The 26,780-nt window shown below is 44.7% G+C and overlaps 1 protein-coding gene across 1 annotated transcript in view; it reads left to right on the plus strand.

Annotated features, from left to right (window-relative positions):
• LOC130121798 (protein unc-13 homolog B-like) overlaps positions 1–26,780 on the plus strand; it is a 176,474-nt gene that overhangs the window by 60,940 nt on the left and 88,754 nt on the right. Inside the window, exons 4-8 of the mRNA XM_056290699.1 lie at positions 5,889–6,006; positions 7,942–8,065; positions 10,350–10,423; positions 11,238–11,295; positions 16,195–16,408. Coding sequence (XP_056146674.1) covers positions 5,889–6,006; positions 7,942–8,065; positions 10,350–10,423; positions 11,238–11,295; positions 16,195–16,408 — 588 coding nt within the window. The remainder of the gene's footprint in view (positions 1–5,888; positions 6,007–7,941; positions 8,066–10,349; positions 10,424–11,237; positions 11,296–16,194; positions 16,409–26,780) is intronic.

Consider the following 26,780-nt stretch of genomic DNA (forward strand, 5'->3'; position numbering starts at 1 on the left):
TTTAAAGGCTCTATTACAATAAAGGGATGCAGTTCCCTGAACTTACTAGACTGTTTTAGCTGTTATTTGCCACTTGGTCAGCACATTCACATTACTAATGACTGTTTATCCAAAATCTCTTGTGTGTAAATGTTTTGTGAAAGCACCAACAGTCATCCCTACAATATCAATATTGACCTGCAGTTTTTGCAGTTTCCTTCTCACTTTTCTCTGGTTCTCTGGTTTCCTTTGTCCCCACTGCCATCCAATTGTTAAATAGTAGATAGTTAATGCATCTGTTGTCTGCAGTTCGCTTAATTCATTGGTCTTTATGTTTTATATTTGAACTCCTGTGGTTCTCCTTGCCCACTGTGTCCTGTTGTCAATTCCGCCTTGGTGTTTGTATGTTTGTCTTCATGTGAGAGTTTTTATACCGGCTGCAAACTAATTTCCCTGCAAGGGACAATGAAGATACTTTGACTTTGACTAGTGATGTTTTATCAAATGCTAGGCTGCTGTGCTTTTCAAGGAGTCAATAGGTGCTGCCATCGTGATGCTGACTCTGATGGATTGTGTAACAGTGTTGGAATATACTGCTATGTTGTCTGTGGTATATAGATTTGATTTGAGCCTTAACAAGTATATCACATTGAGTGGTTGCCACTGGAGTCAGTTGGTTCTGTCAGTTGAAAAAAAAATTAGACAGATTTAAAGCTGCAATCCATGACGTTTCTGGTTATTTTATCCATTCGAAATATGTTGATGATGTGGCGATTCTTCTGGATGGACAATCAACATTGCAGAAGAAACACAGACAGTCTAATGTGTCACAAACTGCATCAAAATATGTTGTAACACTAGTGCAGTAATATAGATCATCTTCCCAACAGAAGCACGGTTTCCTGCTGGAGTTGGTTCCAATATTTTCTCTCTTTGCCTGCCTCACCTACCATGTGCTACAAAGACATCCCTGTCAGTCACGGTTGTCGAACAAATGACATCTGTCGCACAGTGTAACCCTGAGAACCTCTACTCACTCAGGAAAGCCTCTTCTTTTCACTCCTCCTTTTCTTTTGGCTTATGGAATTGCCAGTAGGCTGTGAATAAAACAGAATTTATCCAAGCACTTGTTAATCTGTCAGACATTCAGGTACTGGCCCTGACCAAAGCCTGGATACGTCCAGAAAACACTGTCACACCGACCGCACTCTCTGTTGACTCTGCTTTCTTACACACACCCTGTTCTGTTGGGTGTGGAGGCGATACGCCTGTCCTCATTTCCAAAGACTGGAAATTCACAAAGCTTTCTCCTCCTCTGAATACCATGTAATCATGGTTACCGCTCACCAGGCTGTAAACTGGGGAACTTTATAGTCGAACTAGACATGTTACTCTCAGCCATTCCTGACGATGACACACCACTGATTGTCATGGAAGACATGACTGTCCATACTGACAAAACCCAAGCGACTGACTTCCTGTCTCTTCTGTCCTCCTTTGACCTCAGAAAGGTCCCCACCCCTCCCACACACCAAGCTCGTGATCTGATTTTGACTCGGAACTGCTCCACAGCAAATCTGACTGTCACCTCCTTACACCTGTCAGACCATTTCTTTATTCAATTCATGGCCTCCTTACTGGAACATCCTCACGTTCTTCCACAAATGGTCTCCTTCCACCGAAAATTAAAAAAGCTAAGAACACTTACTATCAGAACAAGATCTGTGGCACCACTGATGCTTGAAAAATGTTTTTTGCCTTTAACTCACTCCTCAATCCGCCTCCTCCTCCAACCTCCACTCTGCTCACTCCTGACATGTTCGCCTCGTACTTTACTGATAAAGTTTCTGCCATCAGTAACCAGTTCTCTGAGCCTGACCACCTCTGTCTGCCGCTGCCAGCTAACAGTGCCTCACGCACCTCATTCTCCCCCCTGACCGAGGAGGAGGTCTGTAGAACCTGATAATGTAATAAATCCCCGATAATGTAATAACCCTGATAATGTAATAAAAAAAATGCACTTGAGGCCATTGAAAATGCAATAAAACCTGATAATGTAATAACTTCCTGATAATGTAATAAAATGATCCAACTGAGAAAAAACATGTGTGGAAGTAGCTTGGAGGTAGCTTTGAGGAAGAGTAGAGCATTCATGCACGTCCAACTGTGACCTGTCGGTGGCGCTAGACCTCTCAAGCTTGCGTTGCTTAAACAGTATCACCACTTGAATCCATGTATGGGTGGTCTGCTGTTAAATTATTAGAATATTGGGGAATTATTACATTATCAGGACCAGGGAAATGAAGGCTAACCTGATAATGTAATAACGTTCCGTTAATGTAACACATTATTACATTATTGGTAAGAATTTTATTACATTATTGGGAAATGCACTTTATTACATTATCAGGAAGTTATTACATTATCAGGTTTTTTTGCATTTTCAATGGACTCAAGAGCAGATTTTTATTACATTATCGGGGTGATTACATTATTGGGAATTTATTACATTATCAGGTTCTACAAGGTCTCCAAGCTTATGCTGGACTCTCGTCCCACTACCTGTCCACTGGACCCGATACCATCCAACGTCCTGTTGACCATTTCCCCTGCACTTAACCCTGCAGTCACACACATCATCAACTCCTGACTTACAACAGGTGTGTTCCCCACTGCATTTAAGCAAGCTCAGGTCATCCCGCTGCTCAAAAAACCTACACTCAACCCAGACCAGGTTGAAAACTACAGACCGGTTTCACTCCTACCCTTTCTATTAAAATACTTGAGTACATGGTCTTTAACCAAGTCTCTGAATTCCTTTCTAAGAACAATCTGTATGATCCAAATCAGTCTGGCTTTAAGTGGGGTCGCTCTACCAAGACTGTACTCTTTTAGAGTATCTTGGAGGGGAGAAGTGTCCAAAACGCACAGCTAATCAACTGGGGTACCTCAAGGGTCACTGGTCACTGCTCGGTCCCCTTCTCTTCTCAATATACATCACATCACTTGGTGAAATCATCTGCTCCCATTGTTTCTCATACCATTGCTATGCTGACGATACCCAGCTCTTCCTATCTTTCCTGCCAGATGACCTCACAGTCTTAGCACGGATATCATCGTGCCTTGCTGATATCTCTCCATGGATGAAAGAATGCCACCTTCAGCTTAACCTATCTAAGACTGAGCTCCTTGTTATCCCAGCCAGTCCATCCTGACAACAACAGATCAATATCCAGCTCGGATCAACCCAACTCATGCCCACAAATTTTGCCCGAAACTTGGGTGTCATGATAAAAGACCAACTAATCTTTAAGGTTCACGTGGCCTCGATTGCTCGGTTGTGCCGATTTGCCCTGTACAACTTCAGGAAAATTAGACCCTACCTGTCTTGAGCATGCAGCACAACTCCTGGTACAGGCTCTTGTAATATCACTCATTGACTACTGCAACTCCTTACTGGCAGGTCTCCCTGCATAAACTTTCAAATCTCTTCAAATGATCCAGAACGCAGCAGCACGTCTGGTCTTCAACCAACCCAAAACAGCACATGTCACTCCGCTGTTCATATCCCTCCAATGGCTCCCAGTTGCTGCTCACATCAAATTCAAACCTTGATGCTTGCTTACAAAACTGCAGCTAATACGGCTCCTGCCTACCTGAACTTCCTCATTCAGGTCTACACTCAGTCCTGCTCAATGCACTCTGCCAATGAAAGGCGCCTGGCACTTCCACCCTAAGTCACTAGCCAGACTCTTCTGTTCTGTAGTTCCCCGGTGGTGGAACAAGTTACCAAACTCCATTCAATCTGCTGAGTCCCTCTCCATCTTTAAGAAGAAGCTAAAGACCCAGCTCTTTCTCTAACACCTCCACACCTGATGGTATTAATTAAAAAAAAATCTCTTCTATGCGCCCTATGCATTGCCTTTGTGCACTTCCTGTTGACACCTATGTCGGACTTGAACCTAGTTTTTTGGCACTGAACTTGCATTGTCTCCTCCTGACTAGATCCTTGCTTGTGTTGTATTAACTTTTAGATGTATGTCACTTTGGATAAAAGCATCTGCTAAATGAAATTGTAACATTGTAACAAATTAGGGATTTTAATGGAAGCTCAGTGCACTTATGAATGACTAATTTTTGAAAACGCAGAGAATAGAGACTTTTTTAAACATGTTAATTTTACAGTGTAATTACTGTCAGTAAAGCAGTGTCAACATGACTGCTTCTGAAGACTCCCACCAAGACTCCAACCAAGTCTTGTTAAGTGCTCGGTCTAATGTGGGCTTTGGCAAATTGATTCCAATCATTAAGAGAATGAACGTGGATTTACAATTCGATGAAGCATATGTGGAATATTGTGCTTTCAATGTGCTGTTCATGATAAAATGAGATGCTTAGGCATCATTCACTATTAGGTAAGGACAAAAATAACCTCATTCCAGTTCTGTAAATCCAAGTTTATGTTAAGTTTGGTGCTCCGGTGAGTGTAGAAGATGGCAGCACGAATTCACATTTGCGGCGGCCTCACCCAGTACCGTCCATGCAGTGTCTTTGTCCATGTCTGCGTCTAAGTTTTGTCTTCGTTTGATGGCTGGGAGAGCTGGCGCTGGATCAGCTGGAAGAGCAGGGCAGGATAAGCTAACTGCTAGCCCATGCAGACCGGCAGTTCCAATAACACCAAGGGCGGTCTAGCGGCGGCCTCACCTGGCAATGACTGTGGTGTTTTTGGTGTCGTCATGAGTGTGGGGAGGTGTGTCGAGGGTGTCTGGCAGGGAGAGCTGGCGCTGGATCGGCTGGGAGAGCTTGGGCTGCTTTGTCCAGTGGGCCCGGGGACCACGGCCCTGCCTGGAGCTGTGCCCGAGGAGGAAACACCGAGGGCGGTCTGACAGGACACGGAAGTGGGGTGGGCTAAGCTAACCGCTAGTCCGTGCAGACTAGGAGTTCCGACAGTCGTCCTGGCTGGTGTTCGTTCCCTTGGACAGTGATTTTTTTTGTTTAGCTTAGATATATCGGTTAGTTTGGATGTGTGTGTTCTTGCAGTTTTGGGTGTGTTGTTGTCTTTGTGTTGTACTGCTGTGGGCTGGGGGAAACGGCATTTCATTTCATTTCATGTACACAAGTGCATAAAGTGAAACGACAATGTGTTTCTGATTCCTGGTGTATGTGCACAGGGATAAAAGGTAGCAGAGTGATTAAACGAACAGAGATTTTATAGTTTGCTTTTTAAAAAACACACACAAAGAGGAGGTGCAATTGATGTCCCGAGTGTAGATTAAAATCAGCAAAAAAAAGATAAAAAAGGGGTCTTGCAAACACGACTTCAGTGGACATGAATAGAAAACAACAAATGTGAGAGTAGAAAACACTGTTTAATTTTCATGCATCACATTGGTGCCATTTTGTGTGAATGCGATTCAGAAAGCCTTTGTGTTTGCACCTGGACTCACACACACACACCATGGTTACCCAGCCCCGCTGCCCTCCTCTCCGCTAGCCTCCTCTTTGATTAGTTCTCCTCTCATCCTCCCTTTGTGTGAGCCGGTCAGAGTCATAAACTGCCCAGATGAGCGTATGCAGATCCCCTCAACACTCGACTCCTGTCAGCGTGTGCACCCTGTGTTGCTGCCGCCGTCATGCTGCCCGCAGGCTGGTGAGCAGCATCTCGTATGACCAGATGAGAGGGGCCTCACCATGACACCTAACACACCCCGCTCTAGTCTAGTCCGTGTGATCTGTATGGCACATTTATAACTTGGACCTTTTTTTTCTTAGCTTCTCATCAGTGCAAATGCATCTCGACTTGTGAAGTATGATACACCACTCGTTTTTTATCTTTTTTTTCTTTTATAGAAGAATGACTCAGTGGGTTGATTCTGAGTCATGTCTGAACTTCTGATTTGTCTCCCCAGTGAGATCAACCGGCTGGACCTGGGCCTCATTGTGGAGGTGTGGAACAAAGGCTTGATCTGGGACACCATGGTGGGGACAGCCTGGATCCCCCTGAAGAGCATCCGGCAGTCAGAGGAGGTCAGGGAGGAGGAGGAGAACGCCTCGTTTGAAAACGGGCTTTCCCTGCTGTAATGATCTGTGTGGTTGAACTTTGGGTGGCGGGGAAGCAGGACGGCATCATGGATGAAGAGACCAGCAGTCAGCTAGCATCTGCACTGCTATGCATCCTGGAGCATTACACCACATTTCCACGTTGGCTGGGGCGGCATGGTGGCGCAGTGGTTAGCGCGGTTGCTTCACAGCAAGAGGGTCCTGGGTTCGAGCCCCGGGGTAGTCCAATCTTGGGGGGTCGTCCCGGGTCGTCATCTGTGTGGATTATGCATGTTCTGCCCGTGACTGTGTGGGTTTCCTGCTCTGGTTTCCTCCCACAGTCCAAAGACATGTAGGTCAAGTGAATCAGCCGTACTAAATTGCCCCTAGGTGTGTGTGTGTGTGTGTGTGTGTGTGTGTGTGTGTGTGTGTGTGTGTGTGTGTGTGTGTGTGTGTGTGTGTGTGTGTGTGTGTGTGTGTGTTGGTCCTGTGATGGCCTGGCAGCCTGACCAGGGTGTCTCCCTGCCTGCCGTCCAATGGCTGCTGGGATAGGCTCCAGCGACCCTGAGAGCAGGATAAGCGGTTTGATTAATGGATGGATGGATACGTTGGCTGACTTGTGCTCGGACTTCCCTTTTGAAGGGGGACAAGCACAGACAGAATACTTCTGTAAGGGGTCAATCATCATTCCATCCATTATCCAAACTGCTTATCCTGCTCTCAGGGTCACAGGAATGCTGGAGCCTATCCCAGCAGTCAATGGGTGGCAGGTGGAGAGACACCCTGGACAGGCCGCCAGGCCATCACACAGGCGCCCCCCCCACACACACACACACATTCACACCTAGGGACAATTTAGTACGGCCAGTTCACCTGACCTACATGTCTTTGATTCACCTGACCTACATGTCTTTGGACTGTGGGAGGAAACCTGAGCACCTGGAGGAAACACACTCAGACACAGAGAGAACATGCAAACTCCACACACAGGACGACCCGGGATGACCCCCAAGGTTAGACTACCCTGGGGCTCGAACCCGGGACCTTCTCGCTGTGAGGTGACCGTGCTAACCACTGTGCCACCATGCTGCCCTGGGGTCAATCAATTACATATTATCAATATTAACTTCTTCTTTTTCCACTTTGGTTCATAGTGAATAATTATAATGTTTACACTTTTATTATGGTAAATTGGACTTAACTGCTCCATTTGTAACTGCAGAACTTGTCATTTTGCTGTTTTGGTAGCCAGACCAGCAGCAACACAGCGTGTCATGCAGACCCTGTCTGGAGCTTGTTCCTCGGCTGTGCATGTCTTTTTACTGTGGGAGGACGCCAGAGAGGAAACCCACACAAACACAGAGAGCATGTGAATACTTGTACTCAAATGTACTGGGATCGAACCCAGAGCCGCCTGCTGACAGGCAACGATGCTAGCCCCGAACCCACCATGTCAGTCAGCCCTTTCATATGATCAATATTAACATTATTTTCACATTGGTTGCCTTCACGGGACTTGAGCAGCAGTCTCCTATGCAAATCTCTTCCAATGGTTGACTTGAGATTTACCATTACCCCTCCCACCCAGGCTTTGAGATTTACTGTTACCCCCTCCAACCCAGGCTTTGAGATTTACTGTTACCCCCTCCCACCCAGGCTCCTCCATGCTTTCACCACTGATGGCTATGGATGAGTAAGATAGGAAGCTGCAGGGCAGCAGACTTAGTGGGATGTGTTCTGAGTTGTGTGCACATGTGGCAGAGGAGTCATCTTTACACAAGGTTTTCAAACCTTACATCATGATAGTTAAGCTGAACTCCTTAGCAGCCGTTTACAGCTTCCAGTAGAACCATCCATCCATCCATTATCCAATAGAACAAGGTGTGCAACAAATAATAACGCTTCTTTTTTTTCTAATTACAGGAGGGGTCAGGTGACTGGACTTTCCTGGATGCTGAGGTCCTGATGAAGGCAGATGAGATCTACGGCACAAAAAACCCAACACCTCATCGGGTCTTGCTCGACACTCGCTTTGAGCTGCCTTTTGGTGAGATACCACCTCTGCACACTCACATTTATTACTGCTGAGAAGTGAAAATCAAGATGTGTTTTAGAGAAACACAGAAAAGACCGAGGCAGCTCTCTGTGCCACCAGCCTCATTCAATAAAGCCGTGCGTTGGTGTGTCTTTGAAGCCCTGCCTTTGTGTGTCGAGCCCTTTTATGTGCATCTCTCTGCAGAGCAACACACACACATGCATGCACACACACACACACACACACACACACAGGTCCATGTGAACAGGCAGAGAGGTTTGATGAAACATGTTGTAGCTGCACATAGCTGAGTCAAATGGAGAGGCCAGGTTCAATGGAGAATAAAACACATACACACACACATAAAGACATACACATGTGCACGCACACACACTTGCATGAACATCCACTGTTGGTATCCACCCCTCCAAACCAATACACATCAATCAGTCAATCAGTCAGATTTTATTTGTATAGCACTTTTCATACAAACAAATGTAACACAAAGTGCTTCACACAATTAAACAAAGAAATCAATAACCCCCCCCCTCACAAAAAATAAATAAAAGTACAGGCAAATTTTAGAAAAGTACAAACAAGTTTAAAACTGAGTTAGTAAAATAAATAAAAGTGCCATAAACACTGATTAATTAAAAGTAACAACAGAGCAGAATATATAAAAATAGCAAAATATATAAAACACACACACACACACACTATGAATTTAGCTGTAGGCTGTTTTAAAAAGTAAGGTTTTTTAACCTGCCTTTAAATGTGTCCAATGTGGGGGCCTCTCTCAGGTCCTCAGGCAGGGTGTCCAATGTGGGGGCCTCTCTCAGGTCCTCAGGTGGGGTGTCCAATGTGGGGGCCTCTTTCAGGTCCTCAGGCAGGGTGTCCAGTGTGGGGGCCTCTCTCAGGTCCTCGGGCAGGGTGTCCAATGTGGGGGCCTCTCTCAGGTCCTCAGGCAGGGTGTCCAATGTGGGGGCCTCTCTCAGGCCCTCAGGCAGGGTGTCCAATGTGGGGGCCTCTCTCAGGTCCTCAGGCAGGGTGTCCAGTGTGGGGGCCTCTCTCAGGTCCTCAGGCAGGGTGTCCAATGTGGGGGCTTCTCTCAGGTCCTCAGGTGGGGTGTCCAATGTGGGGGCCTCTTTCAGGTCCTCAGGCAGGGTGTCCAATGTGGGGGCCTCTCTCAGGCCCTCAGGCAGGGTGTCCAATGTGGGGGCCTCTCTCAGGCCCTCAGGCAGGGTGTCCAATGTGGGGGCCTCTCTCAGGTCCTCAGGCAGGGCATTCCATCTACTTGGGGCGTAAATAGAAGATGCAGCTTGCCCTGCTCTAGACCTGCACGAGGGATGGTTAAAAGACCACTGCCATTGGACCTGAGAGGTCCTGCTGGTTTATGAGGAGGTAACGTGTCTTGTATATAGTGTGGTGCAAGGCCATTTAGCGCTTTGTGTAAATGCGCACATGTAAATGCAACCGAGGTTTATCATATCTTAGATGTTTTAACCTTTGACCTGCAAGGACAATGTCAGCTTTCTTTTAGTTTTCTGATTTGCCCCCCCCTTTTCTCCCCAATTGTACTTGGCCAGTTACCCCACTCTTCTGAGCTGTCCCGGTCGCTGCTCCACCCCCTCTGCTGATCCGGGAGGGCTGCAGACTACCACATGTCTCCTCCCATACATGTGGAGTCACCAGCTGCTTCTTTTCACCTGACAGTAATGAGTTTCACCACCAGGGGGACGTGCGTGGGAGGATCACGCTATTCCCTCCAGTCCCCCCCCCCCCCGAACAGGCGCCTCGACCGACCAGAGGAGGCGCTAGTGCAGCGACCAGGACACATACCCACATCCGGCTTCCCACCCACAGACACGACCAATTGTGTCTGTAGGGACGCCCGACCAAGCCAGAGGTAACACGGGGATTCGAACCGACGATCCCCGTGTTGGTAGGCAACGGAATAGACCGCCATGCTACTTGGATGCAGTGTCAGTTTGTAATGTGTACTCATCTGTGATGATATGTTGAAAATTCTTACAAAACCAGGGTTGTGTCATAATCCGGTCCCCGTCCCGTGACGGCTTGTGGTCAGTGCAAACTAACTAGTTGCAATGACCCGTTCAGCGAAGCTGCTTATGATGAATGAAAGTGGCATGCTACTGTATGATGTCATCATGGCATGTGAGAGCCTGTTGGGGGACATCAGACGAAATGAGACGTAACTCACTGAAGGCTGTGTGTGTGTGTGTGTGTGTGTGTGTGTGTGTGTGTGTGTGTGTGTACCTGTGTTTCTTGCTACCAGACATTCCAGATGATGAGGCACAGTATTGGACAGGCAAGCTGGAGCGCATCAACACCATGAGGATCCATGATGAGGTAAAGGACCCCTCAGCATCCCACCGTGAACACATTCACCACAGTATTTACCTGTGTAAACACCCCGGGGCTCTCACTGTTCTGGCAACTGCACTGAAAACACTGTTGTGAACCACAATATCTGAATTTCATTGACATATCAAAGAGTTGAAGAGAAACTAGCCTTCAAAATGTTGGACATCACCACATTTGTCCAATATATTAAAACTCCTGCTGGCTTTTTCTACTCCTGGACAGAAAATTGGACATATTGGACACTTACCCGTATGAAAGTAGGCAAAGGCCATCTTTCCTGCATTTTACAGAGTTCACATTCTACATTATGTTTTATTGTTATTATTTTCTTATTAGTGTTATTTATTTATTAATTATTATTATTGTTTATTATTATATTTTTATTATTTATTATGTATTATTTTTATTTTAGATTTTACAGATTTCACTTTATAAAAGTGTCTAACTAAAGAGGATTATGTATAAATCCTGTTAATGTGTGATTCCAAATAAAAAAGAAAATAGACAAAGGCCAAATTCTCTATACTTGTGTGTTCATTGTACAGTTACTTAGACAGAGTAAATATTCTAGTGGTTGTGTGGACCAGAGGTAGTTGCAGTCTGTGTGTTTATTGTTTTTGTTGTTTTGTTGATGCTGTGGATAACTATATTGATGAAGAAATCGATGATGAGGACATCAACACAGCTGATCAGCTGATCACAGTAATAAAGGACAGCTACTTGTGGACCCTGTCGTGTAAGGGGGGCTCTTCTTCATTAACCTGGCTGACTGTATTGTTTTCTTGTGTCTCTTCGTCAGTACCCTCTTCGGGATGAAGTCCAACATCTCCCGGTGCCCTTCGCTGCCTCCCGATGCTGTGAGTGGCATTCCCTATTCTCACTTTGAGCCTCCAGAGGGCGATGTTCCTCCACCGCTCTAGTGCTCAGACCCTACCTTCTAACCAAGTCAAGTCTAGATCTTGTAAATCAGGGAAGGCCATGATTTTACTGGTTGTCCATGCACTGGGTGACAAACCCCACAGAGAGGTTTTATATATATACATTTTCCCCTTTTTAAAATGCAATGCTTTGTTGTCTACAGTAAGATGTGATTATGGGGCTCCCTCACCTTCCTGCAAGTATAGTAAACACACTCTCTTTTGTTTTGTTTTGTTTTGTTTTTGCACCCTCGTTACTTCCACTAACACTACGTCTCACCTCTGACATCTGTGCTCCACCAGGCAACTATTTCGGATGGGCTGACTCTCTCAGTATGTAGAACACACTGTGATGAATTTGTACACGCTCCCTAAGCTTCCCTCTGGCCAGTCCTCAATGCTGTCTGCATTCCCCTGTTGCCCCAGTCACCCAGACACTGTTATCTAGTCAGCGCAGATGTTTGTGTATCATGTTTCTTTGTTGTACTCTCTCACTGGTTCTCCCTCTCTGTCTGCACCCACACACTTACATTTGATTTGTGCTGGACGCCGGACGCTTGTGACAGCTGTCACGAGACAAAAACAGTTTTCATGGAACGGAAGCCAAACTGCACTTAGTCAGCATTGATTACCAATTTCTTTTTTTTTTTATGTTGTTATGGTTCAGCTGACAAAATTCATAATTGGTAGGTGTAGGGGCATCCGGGTAGCGTAGTGGTCTGTTCCACTGCTTACCAACACCGGGATCGGCGGTTCGAATCCCCGTGTTACCTCCGGCTTGGTCGGGCGTCCCTACAGACACAATTGGCCGTGTCTGCGGGTAGGAAGCCGGATGTGGGTATGTGCCCTGGTCGTTGCACTAGCGCCTCCTCTGGTTGGTCGGGGCGCATGTCAGGGGGATGGGGGGGGGGGGATAGCGTAATCTTCCCATATGCCACATCCCCCTGGTGAAACTCCTCACTGTCAGGTGAAAAGAAGCGGCTGGCGACTCCACCTGTATGGGAGGAGGCATGTGGTAGTCTGCAGCCCTCCCTGGATCAGCAGAGGGGGTGAAGCAGAGACTGGGACAGCCTGGAAGAGTGGGGTAATTGACCGAATACAACTGGGGAGAAAAGGGGACAAAAAAGATAATTGGTAGGTGTTGACACTTTCTTTTCCACAGTGACAGTTGTCGAAAGTGTCCAGTGACCTGTCATGAAGTAAGACTCGGTGCTTCCCCTTCTTCCCCTGCTTTCGTTTTGTCCTCTCTTGTCTTATTTCTCTGTGCTGATGTCACATGAACTTATTAACTACAATGTACGCATGTACATTATGTCCACATACCATTGTACTAGTGTCGGACAGCGAACCAGGGCTTAATCAGAAGCGCCACACAGCCTTAATAATGTGTCATTTTAAAAACTTGCTGTCTAACCATGAAAAACAGATCTCAAAAAAGGAGAGGAGATAGCTCTGATGATGTTAACCTCAGTTTTAGGATGTCACCAAGTTATGTAAGCTCTCAAAAAGTCACTGGAAATCAGCAGCTGTACATTGTTTTTCCAGTGTAACGTTCATTGAGCGGTGCATTTTCTGGAGCTTACCACTACAGTAGTACACACATTTCCTGGCTGAGCCCTGTTCAGAAAATATGTTTAAATACTTTCAGCATCATACTTTCGTTACATTATCTGCCACCACCACGTGTTTACCTGTTTGTTGTTTTTCCTCTAAAGTGGCAGTGGTGTACATAAATATCATACGAAATTCCCTTTTCTGATCAAGCAGTCTGGCGAGAATGGAAAACTAACACCGTACTATAGACGTTCCTCTTCATTCTGTTGTGAGTGGCCTCGTGGAGGGTAGATTGGAAGATGCAATGACACTACTATAGTGATAGGGGGCAGTGTTTGCTAAACTGTGCTCTGCTGTCACCTTGACAGTTTGTTGTTCCCTTCAGTTTGCAGACATTATCAAGAAATATATATAGTTAATCATCTTGTGGAGTTATCCGTCTTGTGGTTCTTTTTTTTTAAACGTAATTCAGAATGTGACTATTGTGTTTCCATTTTAGATTACAGTTAACTTTATTTATTACATTACATTACAGTCATTTAGCCGACGCTTTTATCCAAAGCGACTTACAATAAGTGTATCATTTAACGTAGGAAATCAGGAGAACTACTAGTCATCAGAGGTCATAAGGGCATCTTCTCTCTAAACAAGCATCTAAGAGCAAAACCAGTGCTATAGTAAAAGCGCAAGAAAGTGATTTTTTTTTCCAAATAGGTGAATAAATAAGTGCTAAGAGTAACATGTGGTGGGATTGCAATTATGCTATTTATAATAGTATAACTGCAATCCCACCACATGTTACTCCCCAGCCTGCTAGCTGATGAGCACCAGGTGTCAAACCAGTACGGTTGTTCTGTAACAATAGCTTCAGTGTCATAATTTTAATCTCCCTTCATCCCCCCCCCCCCCCGGCTCCGTTGTCTGCCAGTTGAGATTTGCATGGAAGTGGTCTTATATCAGTGTGATAAGGCTGCATTATGGAAATAACTGTATACGTACGACCCAAACTGATCCTTTGTTTTGTTTGTCTCCGTTTACTAAGTTATAATATTAATGATATCAAATCTCCCTGATTATTTAATGACATCTACATCTATAACCTCTGTTGTTTTATGTTTATGAGATGACATAATAAGAGTTAGCCAAGTTGGTAACCTTTTATTTTATAGATGTATCACACAGACTGGGAACACTTCCTATTTCTCTTTTGGCAGATGATCTTGCCTATATTTTGAAGGGTGAGTCAGTAAAAGTGCACAACCTTTGCCCTTTTTACCTTCCTCTTCCCTGGCCTCCCCAACTCTGGTATGTTTATACCTCATATCCTTGTTTTAAAAATCCCCTCCTGAAATGTGCAGTTGATTCTATCCTGCCAGTCAGTTAAAGCAGGGGTTAGCAATCCAGGGCATGTAAGCTAGTAAAAGAACCTGCACCCTCACTTCTGCCTAAGAGCCTGGTGAACACACCAAGCTATTGACAACAAGTAGGAGCCAATGGAGAGGCCAGCTTGCAAAGAACTCTCCTGATTAGCTGAAAAGGTGCGGGTACAGAGAACATTTCCTGTCACCGTTTACAGCGCCTCGTGTGGCCACAGAGGCGGGACTGTTTCCTCATTGCATCTGCTTACTTGGTAGCTGTTGGTATGTTAAACGAGTTTGACCAAATGTTATAAAAAGTGTTTTACATTAGAATATCTGATAGCCACTTTCATTAAAATCAAATCAAAGTTTATTTGTCAAAAGCACATGAACAGCACGGCAACAGTAGTTGCTGGCAGTGAAATGTTTAATCTAAGAGCTCAATCAAAAAGGAAATTTCAAATTCACGGTAGGGGCTGGAATATATACAACATGAAATGCAGCACATGGAGTGTCAAAATAAACTTGTAGAAAAACTAGTACTACATATAATAATATTAATGAAAATAGCAACAGTAATTAGAGAATTGAATAAGATATGAATATATAAGGGTAGATCATCAGCAAAATGTTGATAGATTGAGCCTTGTTCAGATACCTCCTGGAGTAAGTATTCTTCATGGCCAGCAAATGACTGCCTGAGAGGAACTTTGCTGATTCCCCCTCCATCTGCACGAGGGCAGTGCAGCTTTCATACCAGCCAGTCAAGCAACCAAACAGGATAACTCTGTCATGCATTTGTAGGAAATACCCAAACTGTGTGTGGGATGCCAAACTTCTTAAACCTACAGAGAGGTTTGGCATGCCTACACACTTCATAGATGGAGTATGAGATAATAGGCCTCTGTGCACTAACGCCTGTGCAATATCACCCCACCCAAGCAAAGGTAGACTCAGCACAGTAACTAAGTACTCACCTGTACCTCAACAAGATTTAAAGCACAGATACACACAATTAAAGCATTAGACACCTCTCAGTCAAAAATGTGAAATTAGTTAATGCCACCTTTAATATTAACAAATACAGCCTGAAGATAGAAAGCCACTTTATTTTGTCATTGTAGGTTACAACAAAATTGTCTAGTTTATAATAAAATGTGTTCTCTGCATGTAACCCATGTAACCAACTCCAGTTCTTCTTTCCACTGCCTTGCTCAGGGGCACAGACAGGAGTATTAACCCTAACATGCATGTCTTTTTGATGGTGGAAGGAAACCGGAGCACCCGGAGGAAACCCACACAGACATGGGGAGAACAAGCAAACTCCACACAGAAAGGACCTGGGACGGCCTGGGGTTCGAACCCAGGACCTTATTGCTGCGAGGCAACAGTGCTGACACTGGGCCACTGTGCCGCCCAAAAAATTTTGACAATAAGCTGTTATTGACACAGATGATGCAGTACTTCAACTTGTGATGAGAAATTACAAGTTGATAACAGCAACTTCTCACAGGCGCTCTGGCTTAGGAGCCCCTGACCCCTTGGGTCTTTAGGCTTGTGCCCTGTTGCTCGTTTCGGTAATCCATCCATGCACATCTAGACGAATTGTGTAATCAAGTACGCCTGTTTTGCCAAGTCTAAATACTCCCTGAATAGACAGTGGGGGTACCTGGCAGAATAGAAAACCAGCAGTACTGGGGAGTCTTGACAGGAGTTGAGAACCACTGGCTTGGACAATTTACTATATTTATGTGATATTGAAATTTGAACAAACTTAATGGTATCGACAGGGCTCATTTTTAAGGTTTGTTGGACATTGCAGCACTAAGAAATGCAGGACTTGGAGAAATGTTGTTAATAATAAATTATTCAGTAATTTTCTAGAGTGATTTTCTGATGCTCACTTTGTCCCACTGCTATTTTTCAGCCCTGGATGACCAGGATAGTGCTGTGGATGACCGGGATAGTGACTACCGCAGTGAGACAAGCAACAGTCTACCCCCACGGTACCACACCACGGCCCAGCCCAACTCCTCCATGCACCAGTACCCCATGGGGACCCGGCTGCAGCACCACATAGACTCTTGCACAGACTCTGTCCACAGCTTTGACATGGATTACAGGGACCAGAGAGGGAGCAGGTACATACAAACAGTAGCACACATGTACACATGCATACTCATATTAATACATAGGTCAGTGTATGAAAGGTGGTTGGAAACCTCAGCTTTCTTGTTCCAATCCCAGCTTCATGCCAGAAATAGTTCCTGAGGGATATTACCCCCACCAAGGAGGTTATATTTTTCCCTCATTTGTCTGTTTGTCAGATAGATATCTAATAGAAACCAGGTGGATATATTCTCACAACGTTTTGCGAGAATATGGGCTTTCAGCAGAGGAACAGCCGATTTGATTTTTGTGGGTAAATTTGAGCTATATAACGTTTTTATGTGAATAGCTTCCCTGTAAATATGAACAGTGGAATAGTTGGATTCTCCTCGTTATGGGTGTTAGATGGTATTGGAGGGAACTATTCAACCTTTACAGAGGGTATGGCCTCTCTGATTACTTACGTTATGATTGTGTCTCATAGTGTGCTTTTTAGACTCCCTCTGAAATGATTCTTCTTGGATGGAGCTTAGTGTGTTTTTTGTTTGTTTTTTTTTTCCTCTGCTGACAGAGTTTGATTTCCTCTGTCATTGTCCATAATTCGGTCATCTGCTGATGCAGGCTTAAAAAGATCTGTTCTCCAGTGGCAAAGTTGCAGAATTTTGTCGCACATTTTATCCTCCACTAAATACTTGGATTGAGACAGCTATGGGATCCCTTTCGCTTGTCCGTTCATAATATTTTGGTTGCCCACTAGCTGCTGTATGAGGAGGGATAATCTGTTTTTGTCTCTTCTTGTTAAAGTTTGCATATAGTTGTGATAGTTGGTTTTTTTGGGGGGGGGGTTGTTTTTTTCCTTAGTCGAAGGCTGGTTCAGGTGCGTTTCAGAATCAGAGTATCAGGATGTCAGAATCATGTTTATTGGCCATATAGGTTTGCACATACATGGAATTTGACTCCGGTTTTCTGTAGGTTTTGACCGTAGACACCGTGCTGTTGAGTATGGTTGGGGGGGCAGTGTTGGGGGGGCTCCTCCTGGATCCACTGTCATCGCCACAGTTTTGAGCGTGTTCGGCTCCAGGTTGTTATGGCCGCACCAGAGGGCCAGCTGATCAACCTCCTGTCTATATGCCGACTCATCACCATTCCAGATAAAGCCAGTAATGGTTGTGTCATCCACAAGCTTCAGGAATTTAACAGGCGGGTCGCCTGAGGTGCAGTCATTTGTATAGAGGGGAGAGCACACATCCCTGGGAGACGCCAGTGCTGATTGTCCGGGTGCTGGATGTGATTTTCTCCAGCCTCACCAGCTGCCTCCTGTCTGTCAGGAAGTTTTTAATTCACTGGCAGATGGGGGCTGGTACAGTGAGCCGAGTGAGTTTAGAGTGGAGAATATCTGGGATGATGGTGTTGAATGCTGAGCTGAAGTCCACAAACAGGACCCTTGCTTGTGTCCCAGGGAAGTCGAGGTGTTGGAAGATGTAATGCAACCCCATGTTGACTGCATCATCCACTGACTTGCTAGCTCGGTAAGCAAACTGCAGGGGGTTGAGCAAGAGGCCTGTGATTTCCTTCAGGTGGGCCAACACCAGTCTCTCGAAGGATTTCATGACCACAGACGTTAGGGCAATGGGCCTGTAGTCATTTAATCCCGTGATATGGGGTTTCTTGGGGACTGGGATGATAGTGGAGCTCTTGAAGCAGGAGGGGACTTCACAGATCCAGTGATCTGTTGAAGATCAGTGTGAAAAGGGGGCCAGCTGGTCAGCACAGACTTTAAAACAGACGGGTGACACGCCATCCAGGCCTTCCTGGTCTTTTGTCTGGAAGAACTGGCACACCTCAACACAGACCTGAGTGTGGGTGGGGGTTCGGTGGGGAGGGGAAAGTGGCTGGCAGACCTCTCCAGACTGATGCTGGGTCGTTGGCAGAAAACCTGTTTTTCAACTTTTCAGAGCAGCACCTTTTTGCCACGCTGATCTCCTTTGTGAGTGTATTCCTGGCTTTGTTGTACCGGATCCTATCTCCAATCCTGTAGGCTTCCTCTTTGGCCTGATGAAGCTGTCTTGAGTTTTGCTGTGAACCAGAGCTTGTTGTTGTTAAATGCACAGAAGGTTTTGGTGGGCACACACATGTCCTCACAAAAGCTGATGTAAGATGTCCCAGTGTCAGTAAGTTCGTCCAGGTCTGTAGATGCAGCCTCAAAAACACTGCAGTCAGTGCAGTGGAGGCAGGCCTGGAGATCCAGGTTTAACTCATTGGTCCATTTCCTCACAGTTTTAACCACAGGCTTTGCAGGTTTTAGTTTCTGCCTGTAGGCTGGGATCAGATGAATCAGACAGTGATCAGAGGTCCAGGACTGCACGGGGGACAGAGTGATAGGTGTCCTTTAATATTGTGTAGCAATGATCCAGTGTTTTTGTCCCTGGTGGGACATTTAACATGGTGTCTGTATTTTGGCAGTTTGTGGCTGAGGTTTGCTCTGTTAAAATCCCGAAGGATAATGATTAGGGGGTCTGGATATTTGTGCTCCATGTTTTTGTTTTTTTTGTTTGTTTGTTTTTTTTTTTTTTTAATTATTCTTTATTTTTCACAGCAGTATATATATATATCAAAAAATGTATATCAAAACAATAACAGTTTGATTTTCCTCTGCCATTCAGGTTTTTTTTTAACTTACAAGAGATGGCCTGGCGGGCCCTGTAATGGCCTGGCGGCCTGTCCAGGGTATCTCCCCCCGCCTGCCGCCCAATGACTGCTGGAATAGGCTCCAGCATCCCCGCGAACCTGAGAGCAGGATAAGCGGTCAAGATAATGGATGGATGGGAAAAAACAAAACAATATATATATATATATATATATATATATATATATATATATATATAAAGAAAAGACAAACTTTGTACAATTTGAAAAAAAAGACAACCTTTATACAATCTGAAAAAAGGCAAACATACAATAAGAACTTTATACAATTTAGGTGAGGTAAAGTGTGCACATAAGACTATACAGGAGAGAGGCGATATGAGGATTCCTGGTTTGTGGTAGGAAGAGTATGAAGGTTCCCAGTGCGTGGTAGGGAAAAGGAGTGTGAGGGTAGAGCGAGAGGGTGTATTAAAATCTAATTAATTCAATATCTCCACAAAATCTGGCCTTAAGGGCCTCACATATTTGACCCACGTGGTCCAGAATTTAACAAACTTCTTTTTCTGAAGACGGAGGGAAAAAGTAATCTTTTCCGTAACATAAATGTAATTTACTATATCTATCCACTCCTGTATTGTGGGGGGTTCAGGAAGTAACCAACGCCTTGTGAGTGCTTTTTTACCAGCACATGTCAAAATACCAAATAAATATTCATCCGGCCGTCCTGCCTGGAAATCGGCATTTCCTAAGAATATTGTGGGAAATTGCAGGGGCCGATCATTGTTAAGTATGCTTTTCACTGCTTTGTGACGCTCTGCCCAAAAAGGTCTTATCATCGGGCACCCCCAGAATATGTGCCAGTGGTTGGCTTCCTGAAGTCCACACTGTCTCCAACATTTGACGCCCCCCCTCCCCCATCAATATGTTCTTTCTGTTTTGGTGTAATAGAAATCAAATAAAACACTTCCACCCAAACTCCCGCCATATGTGGGAGTTGGTGTATTTCCACTGGAATTTACATCAAGCCAATCCTCATTTGATACTGTGAAGTTACCTTCTTTTTCCCATTTTTCTTTTATGTATTCTGTAGAGTGGTTTTTATTTATTTTTTGTCATAAGGCCTTTATAAAATCTCGAGATAACACCCCTATTTGAGTCTTTTTGATAGGCACCAATAAGTATCCTCAGGATAGGATCATTAAAGCCTGTTTTATCTTTAATGTTATGTTCAAAATGATTACGTATCTGGAGATGCCTATAAAAATCAGATTTTTCAAGGTCATATTCTTTCCTCAAGTTTTCAGTCTTTTAAGTGTCCGTTTTCTCTTAGGGAATAGAATGCTGTTATTCCTTTTGAAATCTAGGACTTAAATCTATAATCCATTTTATTAGGCTTGAACTCAGGATCATAGGTACATCATTGAATTATTTGTAATGTATGGCCCTGTTTATATTCTTCTCTTATCATATTCCAGATTTTTAGTTGGCCGTTAATCCATGGATTTTGCACCTTATCTGTAAACCTTCCAACATTTTTGTGAGCCAATACTGCATGAATTGGAGGACCATTCATAATGGAGAGTTCAATATCTTTCCACCTGGCATGAAATTTTGGGTTACATATGTTGATTAAGGGTTTAGTCTGAGCTGCATAAAAATAATCCTTGAAACAGGGTAATGACATTCGTCCTTTCTCCCTTGGTAGTTGTAGAGTTTTGAGTTTAGCCCTGGGTTTTTTTCCCTGCCAAATAAATCTGGAAATGATCTTATTCAATTCAGAGAATTGTTTTAAAGAAATTCCTACAAGGAGTGCTTGAAATAAATAGAGATGTTGTGGAAGGATGTTCATCTTTACAGAATCAATTCGATGACTGAGACCAAGAAAAGAGACAGCATTCCATCTGTGTATGTCGTCTTAGGTTTTTGTTAAGAGAGGACCCTAATTGGGGTCCACAGTGGCGTAGCGGTCTAAGCATCGGCTTTGTGTCGATGCAGTTGCCCACTGGGGGCCGAGGTTTGCGCCCCGGTCTCGTCAGATCCGACTATGGCCGGACTCGATGAAGCAGCAATAATTGGCGACACTGTCTTCGGGAGGGGGGCAGAGTCGGCTTGTGTTCGTCACATGAACGCGTCTCTGGTGTGTGGCGGAAAAAGCAGTGGTTCGACCTGGAGTCGCCTTGTCACGGAAGTGGGGAGGCGTCTCCTTCCAGACTGCCGGCCGGAGAGATGCAGTTGGCGAATGCATGCAGTACGAGGGTGGTGTTTGACCTAGAATAGGGGATCGATTGGCCACTAAATTGGGAGAAAAAGGGAAAAATCAGAAATAAATTTATGAAAAAAAAAAGAGAGGACCATAATTTATCTCTGCCAGTGTTGAGATTTTTTTCGGTAAGTATATTCCTAAATATTTCAATAAGTTCTGATTCCAATTAAGATGGGATTTTTCCCTAAGGTGTTTTGAGGGTGTGTAATTAATTAGTTAGAACATAGAACTGTAGGATTTATATGTAGATAATGTAACGTAATCTAATGTAAATAACCATGTTGAGGCATAGCACTCAGAAATCAGATCATTTGGGCCAAAGCTGTAGACCACCAGTCTCCTGTTGCGGGGGATCGCCTTCTGAATTTCTGGAGATTTTCTTTATAATAAGAGCGGAGGTTTTTCTTGGGCTGTGTGCCGCCTTCCACTGAGTTGAGTTCCTGATCTACACCCCGGTCACGAAGTCTCCCCGCCACCTGCCAGGTAGACAGGAGCCCGATCTCTTCTTGATCTGGAGCAGTGGAGGACTTCACCACAGACACTGGGAATCCTCGTGAAGCCATATCTCTCGTCTCCATAGCATCCTTGTATAGCCGGGTGCCGTCGTTGTAGAAGACCTGCATCTTTGCAGGGTACGGTGTCTGGAACTTTATTTGTTTTTCTTTCAAAACCTTTTTGGCTTCTAGCTATTTTGCACAAATAGCTAGCTAGCTAACGTTACCTCAATCATAGAAAATGCTAGCCATATGGTAGAGGAAGTTAATGCAAGCTAATGGTAGCGGACCTTATTTTAAAAGTTAAGTTAGCTAGCGGGTAACGTTAGCTAGCTTGTGAATGTGGTCCTCTGCAACCCCGAACGAGCCCAAAAATGTTCTCAAAAATAAGATAATGACCCTCCCTCCCTAATTTTTCGCCCTTGATAACACTCTAAATGTGTAATACATTTGTAATATCTTACTTTTAATGTGAAGAAAATAGAAGTTAAGGCTACTATGCTAAGCACAAGTTTCCTTGATCTAGAGCTAACGTTAGCTTACCTTTGCTGTCAGGACTGTGTTGTCGTAGTGATCTGGTTGAAATATAAACAATTCCTGCACCCAGCCATTGGTGAAATGTCCGTGGGCCCCAAGGGATTTGTAATTTTGGAACTGTTCCCAGGTATAAGCACTTATACCGTAAACAAGCTAGTTTGTGATACCAAGGTACGGATTGGAGGCAGCAATGCGGGGTCAGCACTCCACTGTTTTGCGGGCAGGTCGTATGGATCAATGTTGTTAATTGACGACAATTTCTCCAAATAACGGTCCCTGGCATCCTTGCTAAGTTTGTCTCAGTATGGTATCCCCTGCTTTTTTATGCTTCGCCATGGCTACTTAAAAAGTGATTTTATTTGCTGCTACCTGTCTCCGTGTTAGCTATTTCTACACCTCTGGTGATACCAGGAAAATGGTGGCTGGGAGACGTCACGATCAACAAACATAATGTAACGTGCATGGATAAGAAGACACGCTGGCCGCTGGCTGGCGGGTCTGACCCTTTAGTCTAGCGGTTAGCGATGTCTCCTGCGGTGCGGGCGGTACAGGTTCGCTTCCCGGCCGCGGCAGGTCCTGTGGTTGCGTTGTCCCCCGAATTCGCTACATTGGTGTCAGAAGTGGGATGGAGCGACCGTAAGGCCATCGGAAGCGTAGGCGCCCTGAGGCGTGAAGGAGCTGATATGCTTAAGCGTGGGGACGCGCTTCCCGAAGGAGGGGGGTAGTGTAACGTGCATGGATAAGAAGACACGCTGGCCGCTGGCTCGCGGGTCTGACCCTTTAGTCTAGCGGTTAGCGATGCCTCCTGCGGTGCGGGCGATACGGGTTCGCTTCCCGACCGCGGCAGTTCCTGTGGTTGCGTTGTCCCCCGAATTCGCTACAATACGTAACTGTCAAAGACCGATTAGCTGCTTGATTAGCGTTGACATTTCGTTAGTTCTCCCCTCTACCTCGTCCAGTCTGTCATTTGTTCTCTTTAGTTCTTGTTTAATGTCGGAGAGCTGTGCCTTATTGTCTCGTCTGAACTCCCGGAGTTCGTTGGGAACACATCGCAGGCTAACTTCGGGGCCATCTTCGCCATGTGGGTATGAGTTTGGGGAGCTACTTCGGCTGCATCGCCTCACTTCGGGATCGTTTTCCATCACGTTCATCGTTGTCCTACGTGTAGTATTACCCCCTTTCTTCATTGTTCGACAAAACTTCACAAGGGTTAACAGAACTAAAGTTTTTGGGGTTATCTCTCAAAACCGTCGGAGAGCTCGAAAATTAGGCCGCCATTCTCTCGGTGGCGGAACCGGAAACCCTTGCGCTCCATCTTTGTAATTTGATCAGCAGGTGTTCTGACGTGTCTCTAGCATAGGCCTGCGGTGGGATATAGACACCGACCAGTATAAATGATGAGCATTCCCGTGGTGAATAGAATGGTTTACAGTCAATGAAAAAGGTCTCTAAGTGAGGGCTGCATGATTTCTTCAACACTGATACGTTCTTACACCAACCTTCATTTATGTAGAAGCATATGCCCCCACCCTGTCCCCCCCCCCATAGGTCCGTATAACGGTCCGCCCGGAGGAGTTGGAACTGCGGCAGATGAAGTGTACTGTCTGTGATATGCTTACTAAGCCAGGTTTCAGTGAGACACAGGGCGGCACATCTGGCAAAGTCCCGAGTTTTGTCTGTTTAGGAGCAGCAGTTCGTCCGTCTTGTTGGCCAGAGAGCAGACATTCGCCAGGTGGACTGACGGGCGCACGGTTGTAAGTCCCCGCTTTCGCAGTTTAACAAGCGCTCCGACTCTCTTCCCCCTTCAGCGTCTTCGTTGTAGTCCACAGGACTGTACCGATCCAGATCTCTGCAAGACTTTCCTTAAAATGTTAAATTAAACTCGGTAAACAGTCTGTTCAGGTTGTCCAGTGGACAGTTGGAGACTTGATAATTGCTCTTCTGTTAATTTCATTAAAGTATGATCAGTATGTGATCAGTATGTGATCCTGCTGTATGTGATCAGTGAGGGGCGCTGGAAACTAAACACATAAACAAAACAGAAAAGGTACAAGAGAGCGCAGAAGCGAGGCGACCATCCACAGCGCCACCTTGATGACATCACCACACCTTTTTTGGTGTGGCCATATTTCCTGTGATTATCCAGTGACTTATCCTATGTATTTACCATCTCTATGGCATCAGCATAATTATGCCATCATGTTCATAGTAATAATAATAGTAATGATGGTAATAATAATCATAAAGTTGTAGCAAGCATTTTAATCGACAATAGATTTGGTTAATAAGTTCACAATGACAGGAGACTTGACAAAGTAGCATTTACTGTTTTACACTTGTGAATTGTTGCGAAAAACACGTTTCTCAGAGAAAAAGCAGATCTGTTTGTGTGGACTCACAGGAAGCTGATTTGGAAAATTCTATGACGTCAGAAAAGAGAGAAGGGATTACACCCCGAGCGAGCTTGATGGTTCTTGCTTCGGGGTTTTTTTTGTCTTGAGTATTTATTGCTATTGTGAATTTTCCCTGGTAGTTTGAATGACCATGAACCCAATTTTGCCCACGTTACCCACACTCTTCCTGTCACATACAATGGGGCTTCTGGGGTTCTGAGGACCCTGATTTAAGAAATTGAACTGGTGAGCGGCACATGTTGTCATCAAGGAACAAAACTTCTGGCTTGGACATATTTGGGGGGAGGGATTTCAAGGTATTTTAGTGTGTATTTCTCACACATGCTGCAAACTGAAATGCTGATAAGCACAATAAAAGTGTTGCTAGAGAGATTTACAGTGTACTAAACTAAAACACACAGGCACACACGCTAACAGGGTGTGTGTTTGATTATACATGCATACCAGTTGGGAATACTAAAAATGCATGTCTCAGGTCATCATTGTTATTAACATTTTTAAGTATTAATTAAATGCTTACATCTGTAATTATGCTCTAATTACAGCTGTTACTCGTTGTGTTCACTGAAACTGAACATGATAATTGCTCTTCTGTTAATTTCATTAAATATTTCACATGATTTTTCCGTAAAAGTAATGTTGTTATCATAATTACAGATGTAAATTTCAATATCGGTATTAAGTTTTCATATCTGCATGAAACTGTTTTGATTTTAATTTCTGTATTTAATTGGCTACCAGACTTGTTATCCTTTTTTCACCTTATTTTCTTATTTACATTTTTTCTTCTTTTCCCATCTCCTTTCCCATCTTTTTCCATTACCTTTAACCAATGCTTCTAACCAATATTAGATCCTTAAACCAGAAAGGCAGGGTCAGGATCATCCCTGTAGATTCAGGCATGGGTGTAGAAGATTGGGAAAACAAATTCAAAGTTCAGGGGAAGCCTCAGCTGAGTGACTTCCTGGATGATGAGGAAGACAGCGTTATCATGCGAATGGGGAGAGCTTGCCCCGAGCGCTTGGGCTGCTCTGCCAGTGAAAACTTCAAACTTAGTGGCGTCCTGCCTGCCACCTACCCTGAGGGTTATGAAACTATTGATCGCCGGCGGAAAAAAAAAATAAGAGACCCAGGGGGATCGATCATTACAGAGGTGGACAAACTCAGAAATGAGCCTTTTCCCCCTGACCTTGCTCTCTTACGCCAGAAGAGAGGGGAGCTAGTCATGCGGCAGGTAGCAGATATTCAAGAAGAGGAGGAGCAGATGACCCCATGCCTCAGGCCATACAAGAATGGGCTTCTCTACAAGACAAGGATGTGGGCTAAAAATGACCTTGAGAGCACGTTAGAGAATTATGTGGCTTATAAAGAGGAAGAAGCTGCTAGACTGAGGGCAGGATTTGTTTTTGACTCAGTCGGCAGCTCTGAGGAAATGCACTACAGCGTAAGGCCAGAGGAGGATGTGAAAGATATTACCTTTTTATCTGAGGACTTTCAGATAGAAAATGAAAGCTGTCATGGCAGAGACAGGTATTCATTGTCTTTTGGGGGTCACATGGAGACTCCTCAGGGCTATAGAGACAAAAAATGTGGCAAAAGTAAAACAGGAGGGTGGGCTCCAGAGGCAATGCTTTCTCCTGTCGAGGAGCCAAGTGATGAATATGTAGACCCCATGGATGAACTCCAGTGTCTGGTTGAAACAGTTTCTGAGTACCTTGCTGAAAAAGAGGAGGAAATAAGCAAGTATGGTTCTCTTCCAAAGTCTAACAAGTCCAGGCTTTCATCTCAGGGCAGTAACAGGACAGATTCTTTGGGAGATGACCCAAACACCTCACCAAAGGATGCCAAAGGAGAAACTCAAAGTCAAGCTGCTTCTGACCAGGGTATTTCAGGGGTGAAAAATGCTATGAGCTCTATATTTAGTTCTTTTACTGAAAAAGTTACCACGGGTCCCAAACAGCCTAGCCCTTCTGCACCAGCGCCATCTGCCAAACCCTCACAATCAGGGATATCAAAACTATTTTCATTTATTCCAAAATCAACTAGCTCA

This window comes from Lampris incognitus, chromosome 12, assembly GCF_029633865.1.
Source record: "Lampris incognitus isolate fLamInc1 chromosome 12, fLamInc1.hap2, whole genome shotgun sequence".
Lineage (NCBI taxonomy): Eukaryota > Metazoa > Chordata > Actinopteri > Lampriformes > Lampridae > Lampris > Lampris incognitus.